At 40.8% G+C, this 17,555-nt stretch overlaps 1 protein-coding gene and 1 long non-coding RNA gene across 5 annotated transcripts in view; one reads left to right on the forward strand and one right to left on the reverse strand.

The window, feature by feature from the left end:
- Window positions 1-17,555, forward strand: part of LOC132210906 (uncharacterized) — a 52,382-nt gene that overhangs the window by 10,987 nt on the left and 23,840 nt on the right. The window lies entirely within an intron of this gene.
- crebbpb (CREB binding protein b) overlaps window positions 4,565-17,555 on the reverse strand; it is a 161,594-nt gene continuing 148,603 nt past the window's right edge. For all 4 annotated transcript variants that reach the window (XM_048551908.2, XM_048551905.2, XM_048551906.2 and 1 more), the window contains exons 30-31: window positions 9,501-9,782; window positions 4,565-8,683 (exon numbers count right to left, since the gene is read on the reverse strand). In XM_048551908.2, coding sequence (XP_048407865.2) covers window positions 6,491-8,683; window positions 9,501-9,782 — 2,475 coding nt within the window. In that variant the 3' untranslated portion in view covers window positions 4,565-6,490. The remainder of the gene's footprint in view (window positions 8,684-9,500; window positions 9,783-17,555) is intronic.

Consider the following 17,555-nt stretch of genomic DNA (forward strand, 5'->3'; position numbering starts at 1 on the left):
GGATATCTGACCATGCTCCCCATTTGACTTGTCTGTTGTCCAGGGTACTTGATAATGTATTCTTAAATTCATATTTCAGTAGAGACTGTAGTATTTGCTGTCGTTGACCATTATTTGTCTTGCATGTTAACCAAACACACAATTCATGATTACTGTGCACATTGTGCTTGTATGAGGACATGTACATTCATCATGGATCTCCTTTCTCTGATTGCTTCCAAAACCCAGTATTGACACAATTGAGCTACAGAACACCCAAGTCTTTCAATATCTGCCTTCTTGCCTGGGGTGAAAGTCTTCTGTATGGTTGTGGTTGGTCAGGTTTTTTTCTAGGGCTGTTATGATTGGGGTGTTTGGAACATTACCCAGAAAAAAAAGGATGGATAAAGGAACATCATTAGGGCTCACAGCTTGTTGTGCTTATTACATGTATTAGCACGTACTCATACTGGCATAATTATTCCCTTCTTTCTTTTTGACTGACTTTTGAACTGATCTTTCTCACTGTTTGGGATCGACAAAGGATCTTAGCTATTTTGCTCACAGCCACATCTACCAAACAAAATGGTGACATCTTAGGTCCCCAATCTAAATCCTGTTGCATCATAACTAGAATTTCAAATTAGTTTCAGTTTTAATGAGAAATGCACTTTTACCATTTTATCTTATGATCATTCTTGTTTGCAGTTGGAATCCAACCTCCCTGTTTTATCCTACTGCCATTTGTTAAGCTGCTTGGTTTGTTCCTTGTTTACTCTAGCACCATTATGTCCTTAGTTACTTCACCTGCAGATTTGTTCTTTGGTTCAGATGTTTGAATTGACCTGCCAGTTCCCCTGGCCTAAATGCTAACTTTCTTATCCACTGGGTAATAAACATACTAAACTGTCACCCAATGTCAGTATTCAAACTGGTACCTGTGATTGAGCGGAGATTCAACTTTACCAACTGTTGATGAAAAAGGACCGTTCAAATTTATGTGGTTCAAACCATCAAAGATTTCATTCAAAAATATACAAGAGAGAAGCTGATCTTAGTTACTCTCAAAACAGTTTTGGGCGCACATTTATAATTCTCAAACTCACAGATATTCATGTTATCTCAACTTTGGTTCACACAACAGACATGCTAACTCAACTGTCATGATGAATTCTCAATTTCCATATCTCCTTGCTCTGTGGAGCAATGAGCAATATGTATATGTAGGTTGTTATCATTGCAACATAGAAGAAATTAAGCATAACTAATTTTGAAACAAGTAATATCAATATAAAGTCCCTTGTCCCCACTCACTTCCATTTGACACTTGGTTGAAAAACTTCAGGTCTTGTCCCTAACTCTCATATCTGGGTTTTATCATTGTTTAGGATGGGGGCTGCTCATGGAGTTTCTTCCCCCCGTTAGTTAATTGTGCATTACTATTCATAATTGCTTACATCAACCAACGTTTGGTTTGATTCAAGAACACATTGAATTATACACAGGAAGAACACGAAAACATTTGAACTGTAGCAGATTAATCTGGTCTGTAAGCCTGATCTATCATTCTAGATCATTGATCTAATCTGTTTGGAGCATTAAATAACATTCCCATGTTATCCCTAGGTGTCATGAAACTGATATCTTAAGAATTTTGTATTTCAATGAAATATTTATCAGGTTATATTTGTTTCTTGATAACGGTGCATCATAACACTTATACCCATCTTTTTGGTGAGAGGGCATTAGGTGTCAGCTACGTGTGGGGCACTGGATTGCCACATATAGGTCACACAAGTGCAAAGGGATCATTTGGCCTAGGAATGGGGTGGACAATATTGACATCATGACTCAAGGTTTTGCAATTGAGTGAGGCAAGGCAGAATGGATGAGGTGGTTTTTATTTTAATCAACCCATTGTAGAGATAAGTTTACATGAATATGTTGATAAGCCTCTGTGATATTGCTGTAACCTCAGCGGTCAGGTGTTGTGTTTCTTTTAGAAGGTGGACATCGTATAGCTCAGAAGATGTTGCTCTGTAGCCTGTCAAGTACAAGAACAATGAACATTGTTTGACAGTTAGACAGTATAAGCTCAGGCCAGAGTCTAAGTCTCAAAGAACTCACAATTGACCACATTTAAACACCAATCTATTATTGCTGGCATGTTCTCTGGAGTGGTTGTGGAGTGGGGCATGGGGTGTAGAATTCTTAAGGTGCGGAAGGGAGCCTTTTCGCCCATCGGCCCTCCGGGGGATCCTAGCTGGGCCCAATCCCTGCCACCGTGTCCCCATGGCTCTGCATTTACAATGGGTAGTCCACATAGCCTGCACATCTGGAGACACTATGCGGCAATTTGGCATGGCTGGTCCACCTGGCCTGCATCTCTTTGGACTGTGGGGTGGGGTAGGGCAGGTAGGGAAGGTCCATGCAGGCTCTGCATGGGCAGTCTGCTGAAAAGTCTGGGCCCCTGGTGCTGGAGGGTAGCCGTGCTAGCCACTGAACCACCATACTACTGTTATTCCCTAGTTTTCTCATCCTTCCCTAAAGCTGCTTGCTATCCGTTGTAAAATCCCTTTTCTTTGACTTGGCATCTGTTCTGACTGCCCCTCAATGCAATGCTGCATTTATCTATAAAACATTCATTTATAAATCTACAGTCGGCATCCTGTGGCTCAGTCCTTGTCCCACTCCAGGATTTGATAACCAAGGAGGATGTGTTGATAAGGTGGCCAGAAAAAACAGCAAGTGCCAACCAGGAAATGCTACCAACACATGCTGGTGGTAGGGAGTAGGAGATAGAGATTCCTGGTCAGCAGCAATGGGAACGCATAGAGCCTTTGCAATCTATAGCTAATATTTATTTACATAAGATTTGAATTTCTTGCAGCTTCTGCTATTAATACTGTAAAGAGTCTAGATTGTTGCCACTCAATTGCCTTGCCGACATTGAAATTAGTGAATGACTTTTTAAAAGCTTTTTTGTAAACACATCAGGTTGTTGCTGTGGGATTCACTGCTCCAACATCACTAACTATAGCTCTGGATTAAAGGCTAGAGACACTATAGTCCCATAGGGCCACTCTCTCATTAGAGAGAAAGGACAATTGTGGAAGTTTCACTGGCAACCACCTCAGGAAGAAGAAAGTACTGATAGTTGATGAAGTCTTCACTTTACAGGTCACAGGAGAGGCTGGATAGGCTAGGATTTTTTTTTCCACTGGTGTGTAGGAAGTTCAGGAGTGACCTTATAGTGGTTTATAAGATCATGATGGGCAGAGATAAAAGTGAACAGCAAATATCAAAGGTCTTTTCTCAAGGGTTAGGGAGATTAAAATGAGGGCAATTTTAAGGTGAGAGGAGAAGATTTAAAAGGGACACGAGTGTCGACTTTTTCCTCAGAGGGTGGTTTGTATGTGGAATGAACATCCAAAGGAAGTGGTAGATGCAGGTACGGTTACAACATTTAGAAGACATTTGGACAGGTACATGAGCAGAAAAGGTTTAGAGGGATATGGGCCAAACAGTGTTTCCATGCTGTTTGACTCTATGAAATAAAGGTTGCAAATCTCCTCCCCTTTTCCAAGATAATAAAATGTGAGGCTGGATGAACACAGCAGGCCAAGCAGCATCTCAGGAGCACAAAAGCTGACGTTTCGGGCCTAGACCCTTCATCAGAGAGATGCTGCTTGGCCTGCTGTGTTCATCTAGCCTCACATTTTATTATCTTGGAATTCTCCAGCATCTGCAGTTCCCATTATCTCCTCCCCTTTTCCAGTCAGCTTTGTCACAATAAACTCATGAAGGCAAAGGGTGGCAATGGTGGGAAGTTGCTTTTGATTCCAAGGACACAGAAATGTTCCAATTATATCTCAACAACAAAATTTCAGTCCCAGGGCTTTTTCCATTGCAGTTCTATCAGACTGCCATGACCTGCATCAACTTCCTCGTATCCTTCCTCATCAGTGATGCCAAATTACACTTTACGTTGAATTCCAAGCCTTGGGATTGCTACTTTGCTAAGACTATCTAGACTCAAAAGTACTCCATTGTCTGTGAAATTTAATTTGGGATTCTGCTGTGACAAGTGGTTAATCCAGTCATTCTGGACTTGTTCCAGGTCCCAGGGATGATGAATGGAAGATTACACAAGGAAAACTATTTGATTTACAAGTCGGAGATATCCTTTGAAACCAATATAACACAAAGACTCCTTAAGCTCAAAGAACCCCTCTTAGTTGTTAACTCAATGGAAGACAAAAACTGTTACCTTTGGTTGTCATGTCTGGAACCTATCTCGTTGGTCTCCTCTCATTCACCTAAATTCAGATTCAACATTTCTTTTTCACGAAATGCATGAAAATCACTGTCACCGGTATCAGCATATGCTTCAGGTGTAACAGGACACCAGGTCAGTTGCTGGAGCTTCTCATAGTCAGGCTCTAAATATATTTCCTGTACAGCTCCAAATTAAACAAACATGTGCACTTCTTTTCACATTAGTTTTAAAATAAGTATTTGCAACAAATAGGAAAATAAAAGTAATTAAAAGCAAAGTTAAACACTGGCAAATTGTTTCACTGAAGAATAAAGACTAATGCACACTAAATAGACTCCAATGATTGCAAATCACTTTTCAAAAACCAAATCTGATACAGAAGTTAAATAGGCCAGAGAGAAGAGGAATAAACAAATACACAACTGCTGTTGCTTTTTATACCTGTTACAATAATGCAGATTTTATTTTGATAGATCTTAGCTGTAGTCTAAGCAGGTCAGATGAATGGATCTTCCAAATTTTGTAAAGAAAAAAGCGTGCAAGGATCCCACAGAAGGCAAATAAAAACTGTCTACCTTCCCATGTGTACACAGTAATATTGCTACATAAAATGAAACACAAAAAGGAATACATACTTAAAGTTAAAATAACAAAAGAAAGCCCCAAGCGCTCCAATTGCCTGCAATTTGATAGGCCCAGTGATAGGGCATGAGGTTTTAACTTTTCACAGTTGAGTATTTCATCGAGTTTGTATAGTTCATGAATACAGGTACCGATGCCTGCAGCTCAGATTAAATTTCAGAGTCCATGAAATTTTCAACAAATCTATCAATGACAGCAAATGAATAGCAGTAACCATCATTCAAAAGCCTCAGCTGAGGTGACGTCGACGGTGAGAGTAGATTGAGGCTGCGTAGGAATTAAGTTTCTGAACCTTTACATACCAGTTAAAAACTGCAGCAACATAGAATTTAATTTCCTGTTTTCTTAAAAAGATAAAAGTTTCAAAAACAAAACCACAATGACTTACTGAAAACTGCACAAAGGGAGGTAACAACAGCAGGGGCCATCTCTTCCAGATCAATGTTTATGACCCTGGTCATCACTCTCCCCCTTTCTCCTGGGTATTCTGAGCGACAGGAGGGAGGTGTTTGTGTGCTCAGGGAAGGGTAAAAGAAAAGGTTTAGCCAATAGATAATCAGTACAGGTCAATGGCTTAAAGCAAGTCTCAAAGTCCAGTTTTTAGTGGTTCCTATTCTCAAACACCTTTTTAAGGAGTAAGCTCTTTTAGCTTTGGAAAGCTGAATTGAAGCTTAACAGGACTCATTAAGACCTTTAATATGGGGATGTTTGGTGATGGTTGGGAGGCTGTTGCAGGGGGGGAATTTAAACACATATTCCCTTTTACTTTTTCAAGACACCTCTTTAAATACTGAAGAAGTACAAACCTGTTTTCTGTTGCACACAGTTTATTTAACAATATGGTATATAAGTAAGAAATGAGTTTTAACCAGTTTATACAGTGATTGAGAGTTTTGTTTCCTTATTTATAGTAATTATATAACTTGCATGATTTACACTATAATTGCTTTCTTCTCATTTCAAGTTTCACAGAGAATAAAGGAGGAAAGGAAAGGATATGTCTTCTATTAAAATCAGCACAATCTATCAGTGATCATCCTAGTTTCACTAAAACCAGTTTATCATGAAACAAAGCAACAATTTCTACATCTGCAAGACAAAGTTTGGCTATTGCCAGTACATGTGTGCAATGGTCTATTCCTATCTATACAAATTTAATACTTGAAACGTCCGCACAGACTTCACTATAGAAAAACCTTCCCAGAACACATCAGAAAATTATTGGTGTACATTATATGTTGCATTTTTCAGGAAATTCTTTTTCCTGGTTTTAAACACAAAAAATGCTTAAAGTCTGAAAAATACAAAATAAAAATATGAATAATATAATGAACTTGCTTTTTCTCCATTTAAAAAAATTAGGCAATGAGTCATCAGCAACAAAAGCAAACAGGAAACAAAAAAGGGGAAAAAAAAACAAAACACGACCAGAATGTGCAACCAGTCTGAACAAAAAATATATTCTTTGTGTTTTAACAGCAATTCATCCCTCAATGACTAAGGAAGTTGCAGTTCCTTCTAGGGATTGATCATCCCCAGACAGCTGAAATTTTCAGTACAAAAAGTCTCAGGAAAAATTGCTCCCAAATGCTACAAGTTTTCTTCCACAAACTTTTCTAGTGTGTCACATGTAATAGTAGAGCTCGATAGGCTGGAGCTGTCAGTACCCAGTCCTAAGTCACCAGTGGCGCTATGAATAGCACTAATGCCAGGATTAGTCAGTTGTGGAAGCATTGCATTCTGTTCTGGGGTGCTAAAGTGTCCCTGATCCATGGGATTAGCCTGGGGTGCAGCTAGTCCTGGGTGTGGGGAGCCGGTTTGGGGAGAGACATGGTGGGGAGAAGGTTGTGGCTGTATCCTTGGTGACGGGCTGGAATGTGGAGGTTGGGACTGGGGCCGTGGTGAGGGTACCGGCTGTGGAGACCGCACTTGGTTGCTGAGGGAAGTAGCAATCTGTTGGCTCTGAAGGTGAGATGACTGCGGCTGTCCTGACAGCATGTGCTGCTGGGGGCTCATGGGGTTGGGCTGGCCTGGTGAGCCCATTTGCTGCTTCATCTGTTGCTGTTGCAGAATCCGCTGCTGTAGCGTCTGTTGAATGGTGGGAGTCCCATCAGCTCCCATCCCTGGCTGACTCAGCTGGTTTAGCTGCCCCATCTGGGTGATCTGTCCCATAGGCCCACCTTGCATGGGCATGTGTTGCTGCATGCGTTGCTGTGGCATCGTTTGTGGGTAAGCTGGTCCTTGTGGTTGCTGGAACTGTGTGTGACCTGCTATTCCTCCAGTCATGCCAGTCCCCTGCTGCTGTTGTATAAGCTGGCGCCTGATAAACAGCTCCCTGTACTGTGGGTTAATAGTTGCCAAGTTAGGGTTGTGTCCAGGGTTCATCATATTCATTGTTTGACTCTGGGTATTCATACTGCCCAAGTTTTGCTGCTGTGGGGATAAGGCAGGCCGCTGGGCAGCTGCCTGCAAAGGGTTCAGGTTCTGCAGTTGATTTTGCATACCGGCTTGAGCGTGCATGCCTGCTTGTTGCATTCTGGGCTGAGGTTGAGGTTGCATGCCAGGTTGTGACTGCATGCCAGGTTGGTTAGCCTGGTACTTAGCTGTTCGTTGTTTTATGAATGCTGCCATAAGTTGTGGGTTGGATTTCAAAATATTAAGCACCTGTTGTTGCTGCTGCGGAGAACTAGGTGATTTCAATGTTCGTAAAAGGTCCTGGAGTGCATTTGGGGAGATGCTGCTGCGTGGAGATTGCTGGACACCTGGCATCCTCTGTCCTGCTGATGTCTGTGGCGATGTCATTTGCATGCCACTTCTCGGCATGCCAGTCTGCAGCGGCTGTGACTGTGATAGTGTCGTTCCTTGTGGCCACTGTCCTGGTTGCATGCCAGGAATCACTTGACCCATTGGAGGCCGAGTGACTTTCATACCAACGGCTGGCATCTGATTGACAGGCCCAATCTGCTGCCCAATCATGTTTTGCCGTGCTATTCCTAAACCATTGTTCATGTTTGCCATTTGGTAAAGCTGCTGCTGCTGCTGGGCTTCCAGCTCAATTTGCCTGGCCACTTCCAATGCTGCAGCTGGTGGAGGTTGAGCAGGAAGGGCTTGGGGAAGTGGTGATACCTGGTTTGTGGGCTTTCCTTGTGAAACAGTGGTGGGGGGTTGAGTCCTTGGAGGATTGGGGAAGCCACTTGGCAAGTTGTTGGATGGTGGGGTCAATGGTGGAGGCTGAGGCTGTGGCGTCTGGGGGGTGCTGGGCTGCTGCTGTCCAGTGGGTGTAACAGGCGCAGTTGAGGTAGGAGAAGGCAAACTTTGCTGAGGCACATTTCCGCGCTGCATGGTGGCCATCCTTCTTCGGAGCATCTGTGCTTGCTGCAGTCGGTGTTGCAGCTGCTGCTGACGTAGCTTGTGTTTGATGTTGAGGCAGAATGGCACAGGACATTTGTTCTCTTGGCAGTGTTTTGCGTGATAACAGCAGAGGGCAATTAACTGCTTACAGACAGGGCAGCCTCCATTAGTCTTGCGTTTGCAGCCCTTGGTATGCTGGACAACTCGCTTCATCTTCTGGCAGGACGGTAATGAGCAATTGGCATTGCGGCACTGGCACGCGTGAACCAAAGACTGGATGCAACGTTGGATGCTGAGACGTCGAGACTCTTGTGGACTCTTGGAAAGTGGATCTGGTTGGTTACTGCTCTCATCATCTAATCCCAAGCCCCATTTAACCATTTTGTGCTCATGGCCTTTAATGTTGTGGCAGTTGACACATAGGTCATAGTCCTGGATAAGAGAATGAAAAATGAGAACTACCATATTTTGACAAACAGGTGAAAATTTATCAGCAGCTGACAAACAACGCATATTGCGACTATTTATTAGATGTATATCATGCAAATATATACATTAACTTCATACTTCAGAACATCTATAATTTTGAGGTTTAGGAGAAGATCGAAAACAGTTACTTATATACATTAGAAAGGAACTGAATGAAAGATCTTTTTTCTTAAAAGTAGTATAGGGAGAACATTTCTGGCAGTTACAATTCCCTTCTTCTCCAAAGTGCCCAGTGCTATTAGGTTTTAAGGTCAGGACATCTTTTAGTGCCTTTATCCAATAGGTATTCTCCACATCTGAGCTTGTGGGCTCTAAGCATCAGTAGGCTAAATGAACCTATTGGGCATTACTGCTAAGCTCTATCTCATGCCTAACCATTCACTGATACACATTTACACTAGATGGTGATTTTGCACCCTCACTTCCGAATGAATTTGCAGCCAAGGGGCAGTGATTCTTAGATAATAAAATGTGAGGCTGGATGAACACAGCAGGCCAAGCAGCATCTCAGGAGCACAAAAGCTGACGTTTCGGGCCTAGACCCTTCATCAGAGGGCAGTGATTCTTGCCGGGTTAACTGAATCAACCCAGTGACTTGAACAGACCAACTGTACTTCAACAACCAAAACTAGTTAACACAAACTTCAAATTATTATCCCTTTAAAAAATCCCTTTTGAATAACAAATCATTCATTTACAAGGATCACTTAATTTAGAATACTTTAATAACAGCAGAATGGCAGGAGTAAGCAAATCTCACCTCACAGACCGTACAGTGCCATCGTGTTTCTACATGATGCTTGCATTCATTGCATGTGTAGACAAATCGGTCCTGGCCTTGATTGTGCAACTCCACCAGCATACACATGGTGGACCACTTTGCACGGCGCAATGATGAAAACTCCAAATGCTTGTCCCTGGCCAGTGTTAAGAATGCATCGCGGCCATCCATCAAATCACAGCTAAGCAAGGAGTCAGGATCCACAACCGAAGGCAATGTGTTCACCACTGGTCCCGCATGGAAGTGGATCACAAAAAATACCTGAAATAAACAGTGTTATTAGAAGGGAACAGAGAAGACTGAGAGAAGTGATGCATTACTTGCTCAACACTGTCAATCTTAAAATAAATTTAGAACCCGAAACAGGAAAATTTGTTCACAATTAATTCATAGGAATGGAATGATGCCCCATCTAACATCTCACCTCATACATTCGAATATATAATCATATTCCAATTGCAATTATAAATGGAGGATAAAGGGAATTTCTGTAACACTCTCTTCTTAAGACCAAGGCTGTACCTGACCAAGAACTTCTACAGAGAGAACACCTTACTCCTTGATGATTACAACAGGGACTAAGTGGGGTTATGGGCTTTAGGTGGTTATCTTATTACGGATATCTGTGTGGAGCTGGCAGAGATGCTGAGTTCTTAGAGTACACTTCATCCTAAGTAACAGAGAATGAGGCACGGTTGAAATCCTCACAGCAAAACACCAACTAAACCAGTCAAAAGGAGGCAAGAGACTACAAATGATCAAAGATAGACACAAATCAGTTTCCCTGTTCCAGCTGACCTTAGCATTACCAGGTTATCCAAAAAAATCCCATTTTATTGCCTTGGAATTGGCTTTGATATATCCAGTCACATTACAAGTGAAGCATGTTAATATCTTTATATCACCTTTTGGTTTTAACCTTCGTTCTTTACTACTTTGGTATCTTTGTCTATTCTTAACCATCTTTCCACCTACGTACGTCTGAGAAAGATATCAGGGGTATCTGTCAGAACTGCTGCTTCTTGATCTTTAATAATTGATGCACATCCAAATGAGTTTTAAGTTTACAAGAATGCTTGTTCTGATTTCTTTCAGAATCACCATAATTCCCCTTACATTCTGAATTATTTTATCCCGCTTTAGTGATCTTAAACATTGATCTCACACATTTCTTTTTTGTTTGCCAGTTCTACAAATGCCGGATTAGGTTTCTTTCTTGAAGTCTTAAATTTCAATTGATAAGCTACAGGCACACGTTCATAAGCATTGAGTAGTGCCTTCTGGACAGTTTCATACCCTGCAGATTGCACGTGACAAAATGGTCTCCACAATCATATGCAAACCTGTCAAAACACTCCACATCATTTAGTTACAAATATCTTTTTGCCATTTCATCTGTTCAGTTGCCTTCTCAAATGAAATAAATTATCTTTCTACTCCATCTACAGTAAACTTAGGTACCTAGCACACATTTTTAGTGAAATCAAATTCATCCTCAGAATCAGAATTATCCTCAGAGTTATTACCTCCTCTTCCTTTCTTTACTCTAAGCTGTTCTTTGGCCAACTCATACTCTCCAAGTTCCCTACCTCAATGGAGTTCAAATTTTCTTAATTCATTTCCCTCTGTTTTTCTTCGCTCTACTCCTTAATTTTAAGTTTTCCTAATTCATAAGAACCAGGAGCAGGAGTAGGCCATCTGGCCCTTTGAGCCAGCTCCACCGTTCAATAAGATTATGGCTGATCTTTTCATGGCCTCAGTTCCACTTATCCACCCTTAATTCCTTTACTATTCAAAAAATTATCTATCATCAAAAACATTCATTCATCGAGGAAGCCTCAACCTTCAGTGGCAGGGAATTCCAGACTCTCAACCCTTTGGGTGAAGAAATTCTTCCAGAATTCAGTCCTAAATTTTGTCCCCCTAATTTTGAGGCTATGCCATCTTGTTCTAGTTTCACCAGCCAATGGAAACAACCTCTATTCTACTGCCCATTTCCATTATCCTTTGATTTTCTTTGTCCTCAAACTAGAGCCTTTTAGAGCACTGCAGGCTCCCCAGGCAGAGTATGAGGTGCTGTTCTTCCAGCTTGTGCTGAGCTTTAGAGATAACGAAATGTGTTCTTTGTTATCTTGGATTCTCCAGCACCTGCAGTTCCCATTATCTCTTCTGCTGAGCTTTGCTGGAACACCGCAACAAGCCTGAGACAGAGATGTTGGCCAGGGAACAGGCTGGTGTGTTAAAACGGCAGGCAACTGAAAGATCAGGGTCTTTTTTGCAGGCAGAACATAGATGTTCTACAAAGCGGTCACCCAATGTGTGCTTCGTTTCCCCAATGTAGTGGAGACCAACTCCAGGAGAAATTCTACATCACCCAGAGGCATGTTTGGGCTCTTGAACTTTTCCAGCAACTTGTGTTTTTGCTTCTGATTTACAGCAATTGCAGTTCTTTCAGTTTTCATCCTTACATGATACTGCTTTTAAACAAAGAACAAAAAGCAGCACAGTACCAGGCCCTTTGCCAACCAAGACTGCACTGACATATAACGCCTTTCTAAATGAAGAATCTTTTGCCTCTATGCTGTCTGTATCCCTCTATTTTCTATTCATATATCTGTCAAGATGCCTCTTAAACATTGCTATTGTATCTGCCTCAATTACCTTCTCTAGCAGTGCACTCCAGGCAACTTACCACCTTCTGAGTGAAGGAGATGTGCCTCTCCCATTTCCTTTAAACTCACCCACCCTTAACCCTAAAAACATGTCCCCTGGTAACTGACATTTCCTCCCGGGGAAAATGACTCTTTTATTTCTAAGTTATCTGCGAATTGTCTCAGTTTAACTTTAGTCAATTATTTCAGATAATCTACTGTTATATCTTCCACTTCTAGAAAACCCTTTGCAACATTCAAAGCCATCTTCAAAACTTGTGTAGTAAACTGCACCACAATGCGGCCATTTTATGTGTAAAACCATCACATAACAACTGTTTTAAACAAAGAAACACAAATCCCTGTTAAATCGAATGAACCCAAATTCTGCAGGAATCCCACTTACAAAGCTGCTGATATTATTATTGGACAAGCCAGAACCCAGATTAAAATCTGGATCGTTTTTAACAAAGTAGCCTTTCACTCAATGCTGTGGAGCAGGTTTAAACAATAAAGTAGAAATGTATTATGCTAAAAGATGTAGAATAGATTAAATCAAGCTTTATACAGACAACAATTTGAAAGATTTTAAAAACTATGTTCTTTTCTATCTCATCTGTAAATCTGACTTATGTTTCTTTCAATTCTTGGTGTTTGAAAGCTGAACAGCCTTTTTCTTGATTAGTTACAATATTGAGGTTAGACTTCCTAGCCTTTGAATAATTCCTTCAGGCTTCTAACCAAACACTTTTGGTCTTGAGCTTTCAACTTACATTGAGATAACCTATTTACAAACTGTTCTAAGTGAATTCCTTTCTTTAGGAGCAACTGTTTTATACATTTAACTTCAAACAGAACTTCTGCAAATGGAAACCAATAACTTCGCAAGTTATGGGATTTTCCAGCCCCCAAGCAAACAAAAAATTCAATTCCTGATTCTCCTAAGCTGAAAGCAAGCGAATAAATGCAATGTTTACTCTGTCGGATCATAAAACTCTCAGAATGCAAATTCCCAATATCACTCCATGAAATCTCTTTCTCATGACATAACAGGAACTGCTGATGCTGAAGAATCTGAGATAACGTGTACAGCTGGATGAACACAGCAGGCCAAGCAACATTAGAGGAGCAGGAAAGCTGATGTTTTGGGTCTCAACTCAAAATGTCAGCTTTCCTGCTCCTCTGATGCCGCTTTGCCTGTTGTGTTTATCCAGCTCTACACCCTCTTTCTCACGTTTTAGAAAAAGTCATGGCTCTACAAATACTACAGGTTAAATATTAAACCAAAACCAAAAGAACTGCGGATGCTGTAAATCAGGAACAGAAACAAAGATGCTGGAAAAGCTCAGCAGGTCTGGCATCATCTGTGAAAGAAAAAAACAGAATTAACATTTTGGGTCCAGTTCTGAGGAAGGATCACTGGACCAGAAACATTAACTCCATTTTTCCCTTCACAGATGCTGCCATATCTGCTGAGCTTTTCCAGCAAGTTTGTTTTTACTCCTAAATATTAAACCACCCCTCACATACACACAATATTCACATGCCATTGTTTCAAAATCCAGACTCCCAATTTTACAAAACCTTAGTACCCAACAGCGCTGCTGGTCAAGTTCAGGAGACAGCAAAACTGAATTAACAGAACGTGTATAAAAGATTAATTGATATCTCAAGGTATAATATGACTGAGTTGGATTATTTTGGGATCTGAAATCTGTTAACTTTCATTCTCCAGCTTCCATTTATTAATTTTCTCCTGGGCTCTCAAGTGAATGTTGATGCCTTGCCAGCATACAGGCTATGTGTTGTATATTTTTTGAGACATTTTTTGACATTCATGTCTTTTTTAAATCTCCTTCCACTCACCTTAAGAATGTGTACCCTAGTCTTGAAATTTCTCATCTTAGGGAAAAGCCAACTACCATCAACTCTCTCTATACCTTTCATTATTTTATAAACTTCTATCAGGTCACTTCTCAACTGCCTATACTCCAGTGAACAAAGTGCGAGCCTTTCATTATAACTCAAACCTTCCATACCCAGCAACATCATCTTCTGAACTCTCTCCAGCTCGAAAATATCCTTCCCATAACTAGCTAACCAGAACTGGACACAGTATTCCACAAGAGGCCTTATCAGTGAGCCATACAACCTCAACATAACATCCCAACTCCAATACACAAAGGGGTGAGCAATGAAGGCAGGTGTGCAAAATACCATTTTAACCATCCTGTCCATGTGATGCAAACTTTAAAGAATTATATACCTGCACCCCTGGGTCCCTCTGTTCTACAACACCACACAAGGCCCTACCATGAATCGTGTAAGCCCTATCCGTGCTTGTTGTATTAGAAAGCCATACCTTTATCCAGATTGAACACCATCTGCCAGTTTTCAGCCCATAGTCCCATTTGATCAAAATCCCCATGTAATCTCAGAAAATCTTCTTCACTGTCTACATGCCACGAATTTTGGTGTCATCCACAAACTTACTAACCATGCCTTCTATATTCTCATCCAAATCATTTACATAAATGACAAACAAGAGAGGACCCAGAACCCTGTGGAACACAGCTGGTCACAGGCCTCCAGTCTGAAAAGCAGCCCTCCACCACCACTGCCTCCTGCCATTAAGCCAACTATGCATCCAATTGGCAAGCTCACGCTGAATCCCATGTGACATAACTTTTCTAATTAGTCTAACATGTGGAATCTTGTCAGAAATCACACGACACCAGGTTATAGTCCAACAAGTTTATTTGAAAACATAAGCTTTTTCAGCATCAGTCCTTCAACATCTGAAGAAAGACTGAAGCTCTGAAAGCTTGTGTTTTCAAATAAACGTATTGGGCTATAACTTGGTGTCATATGGATTTCTGACCTCGTCCACCCTAGTCCAACACTGTCACCTCCACATCATTTGGAACCTTGTCAAAGGCTTTACCAAAATCCAAACAAATATCATCTGCTCTGCCATCAACCACCTTTTTGGTAACTTGCTCAAAAAACTCAATCACACTAAACCATGCTGACTATCCCTAATCAATTTTTGCCTCTCTAAATGTCCGCAAGTCCTACCTTTTGTAATCACCTCCAACAAGTTAGCAAAAACTGGAGTCAGACTCTCAGGTCTATAGGTCCCTGGTTTCTCCTTATAGCCCTTCTTAAACAAAGGCACAACATCAATCACTCTCCGGTCATCAGCACCTCACCCTTCGTTATAGACGATGCCAATTTTTTTTCTGCAAGGGGCCCCGCAATCCCCTTCCTTACTTCCCACAACATTCTGGGATACATTAGATTAGGGCCCAGAGATTTATCCAACTTTATATTGTCTAAGACCTCCCTTAAGTCCTCCTCTGTAATATGAACTGCTTTACTTTGCATTCTCTAGACTCCATTTTTCTCCACAGTAAAAACTGACAAAGTATTCATCTCTCAGGGTTCAACACAAAGACAACCTCTCTGGTTATCCTTTTGCTTTTAATCTGTAGAATCTCTTTAGATTATCCTTAACCTTACCTGCCAATGCTCTTACATATCTCCTCCTTGCCTTCCTAATTACTCTCTTAAGACTGCCCCTACACTCTTCATATTAAGTGATTCAATTGAACGAAGTTGTCTATATCTCAGAAAAGATTCTCTTCTATTCTGGACTACAACCTCAATATCTTTATTCATCCATTGTTCCTTAATCTGACAAACTTACCCCTTATTCTAACAAGAACAAAATGCCTCTGAACTCTTGTCACACTATTGAAAGCACCCCACTTGTCAGACGTCTGTTTACGTGCAAACGATCTACTCCAGACAACTTTTGAATGTTCTTCTCATACCATTAAAATTTGCCTTACTCCAATTAAAATCTTTAACCTCTATGGAAGGCTTATCCTTTTCCATAACCATTTTGAAATGAATAAAATTATGATCGTTAGACCCGAAGTGTTTCCACAACAATTCAGTCGCCTGCCCTGCCTTTCTGCCCAAGAGGAAGATTAGTTTTGCTCCTTTTCTAGGAGCATCCACATATCGATAAAAAAGAATTTCTTGAGCACATTTGACAAATTCTTCACCATTGAAACCTTTAACACAATGGGAGTCCCAATCAATGTTTATAAAATTAAAATCCCCCATTATTACTATCCTGTTATGCTTATATATATCCGAGACCTCCCTACATATTTGTTTCTCAATTTCTCTCTTACTATTGGAGGGGCCTATAGTACAAGTAATCTTTCCTTTCTTATTTGTACCTTCTACCCAAATATTCTCACTGAATGATTCTTCAGAAATATTTTCCCTTGTTACAGCAGTAATGTATTCCTTAATCAAAAGTGCCACACTCTCCTTCTCCTTTCCTGTCTCCTTTTCTATTCTACCTATAGAATCCAAAACTGGGAACACCAAACTTCCATCCTGTTCATCTCTCAGCCAAGTTTTTGCAATAGCTATGACGGTCCAATCCCATGTTCTTTAACATGCTGTATTTTCATCAGCCTTACATGTAAGACACCTTGCATTGAAATAAACGGAACTTAGTTCTTCAGAGTTACTACATACTCTTGACTCTCTCTGGTTTTTCTTTTTTAACTGACGTGCCCTCCTCACATTCAGAACCTACCCATCAATCCTTCCAATTACACGGCCACTTAGAATTCCTCCACTCGTCTTCATTATCAGTATAAGGTCTTCCTTAATAGCATGAGAAAATCTCCCTACTAAGATATTGGTCTCTTTCCAGTTTAGGTTACAACCATCCTTTTTGAACAGGTCTTTCCCATCCCAAAAGACATTCCAGTTGTCCAAAAACTTGAATCCCTGAACAATATATCAGCTCTTCAGCCATAACTTATACCCTTTAACATTTTGTTCCTTCCCTCGATTAAGTTTGACGTTGGGAGTAAATTAGAAATTACTATTTTCAAAGTTTCAGTTTTTAAGCTTCTCCCTAATTTCTTAAATTCATTCTGTACTGCTTTAATCTTTTCCCTAAAAATACCATTCCTATCAATGTGTGCAATAATTTCTGGCTTCTCAATCTCTCCTTTAACAATATGCTTGAAATATTTAGAAACATCCCTAATCCTAGCACCAGGAAAGCAACAACCCATCCTAAATTAACACTCACTTCCACAGAATCAACTGTCTATGCTCGACAGGAGCGTCCTCAACAGCAATAATTCTATTAAATCTTGTCAAACATGGCCTAACACAAGAATCATTCCAAGTATCCAACGGGCGACTGGCCCTTCCATTTTCTTCGGGCAGACTATCCCCTTCAAAACTATTCCAAAAACCGGATATCTATTTGAGAGAGGAAAAGCCATCTTTTGAATTACCTTCTTACCTTTCCTGATAGTCACCCATCTCTGTCTGTCTGATC

This window comes from Stegostoma tigrinum, chromosome 23 (genome assembly GCF_030684315.1).
Source record: "Stegostoma tigrinum isolate sSteTig4 chromosome 23, sSteTig4.hap1, whole genome shotgun sequence".
In the NCBI taxonomy this organism is placed as follows: Eukaryota; Metazoa; Chordata; class Chondrichthyes; order Orectolobiformes; family Stegostomatidae; genus Stegostoma; species Stegostoma tigrinum.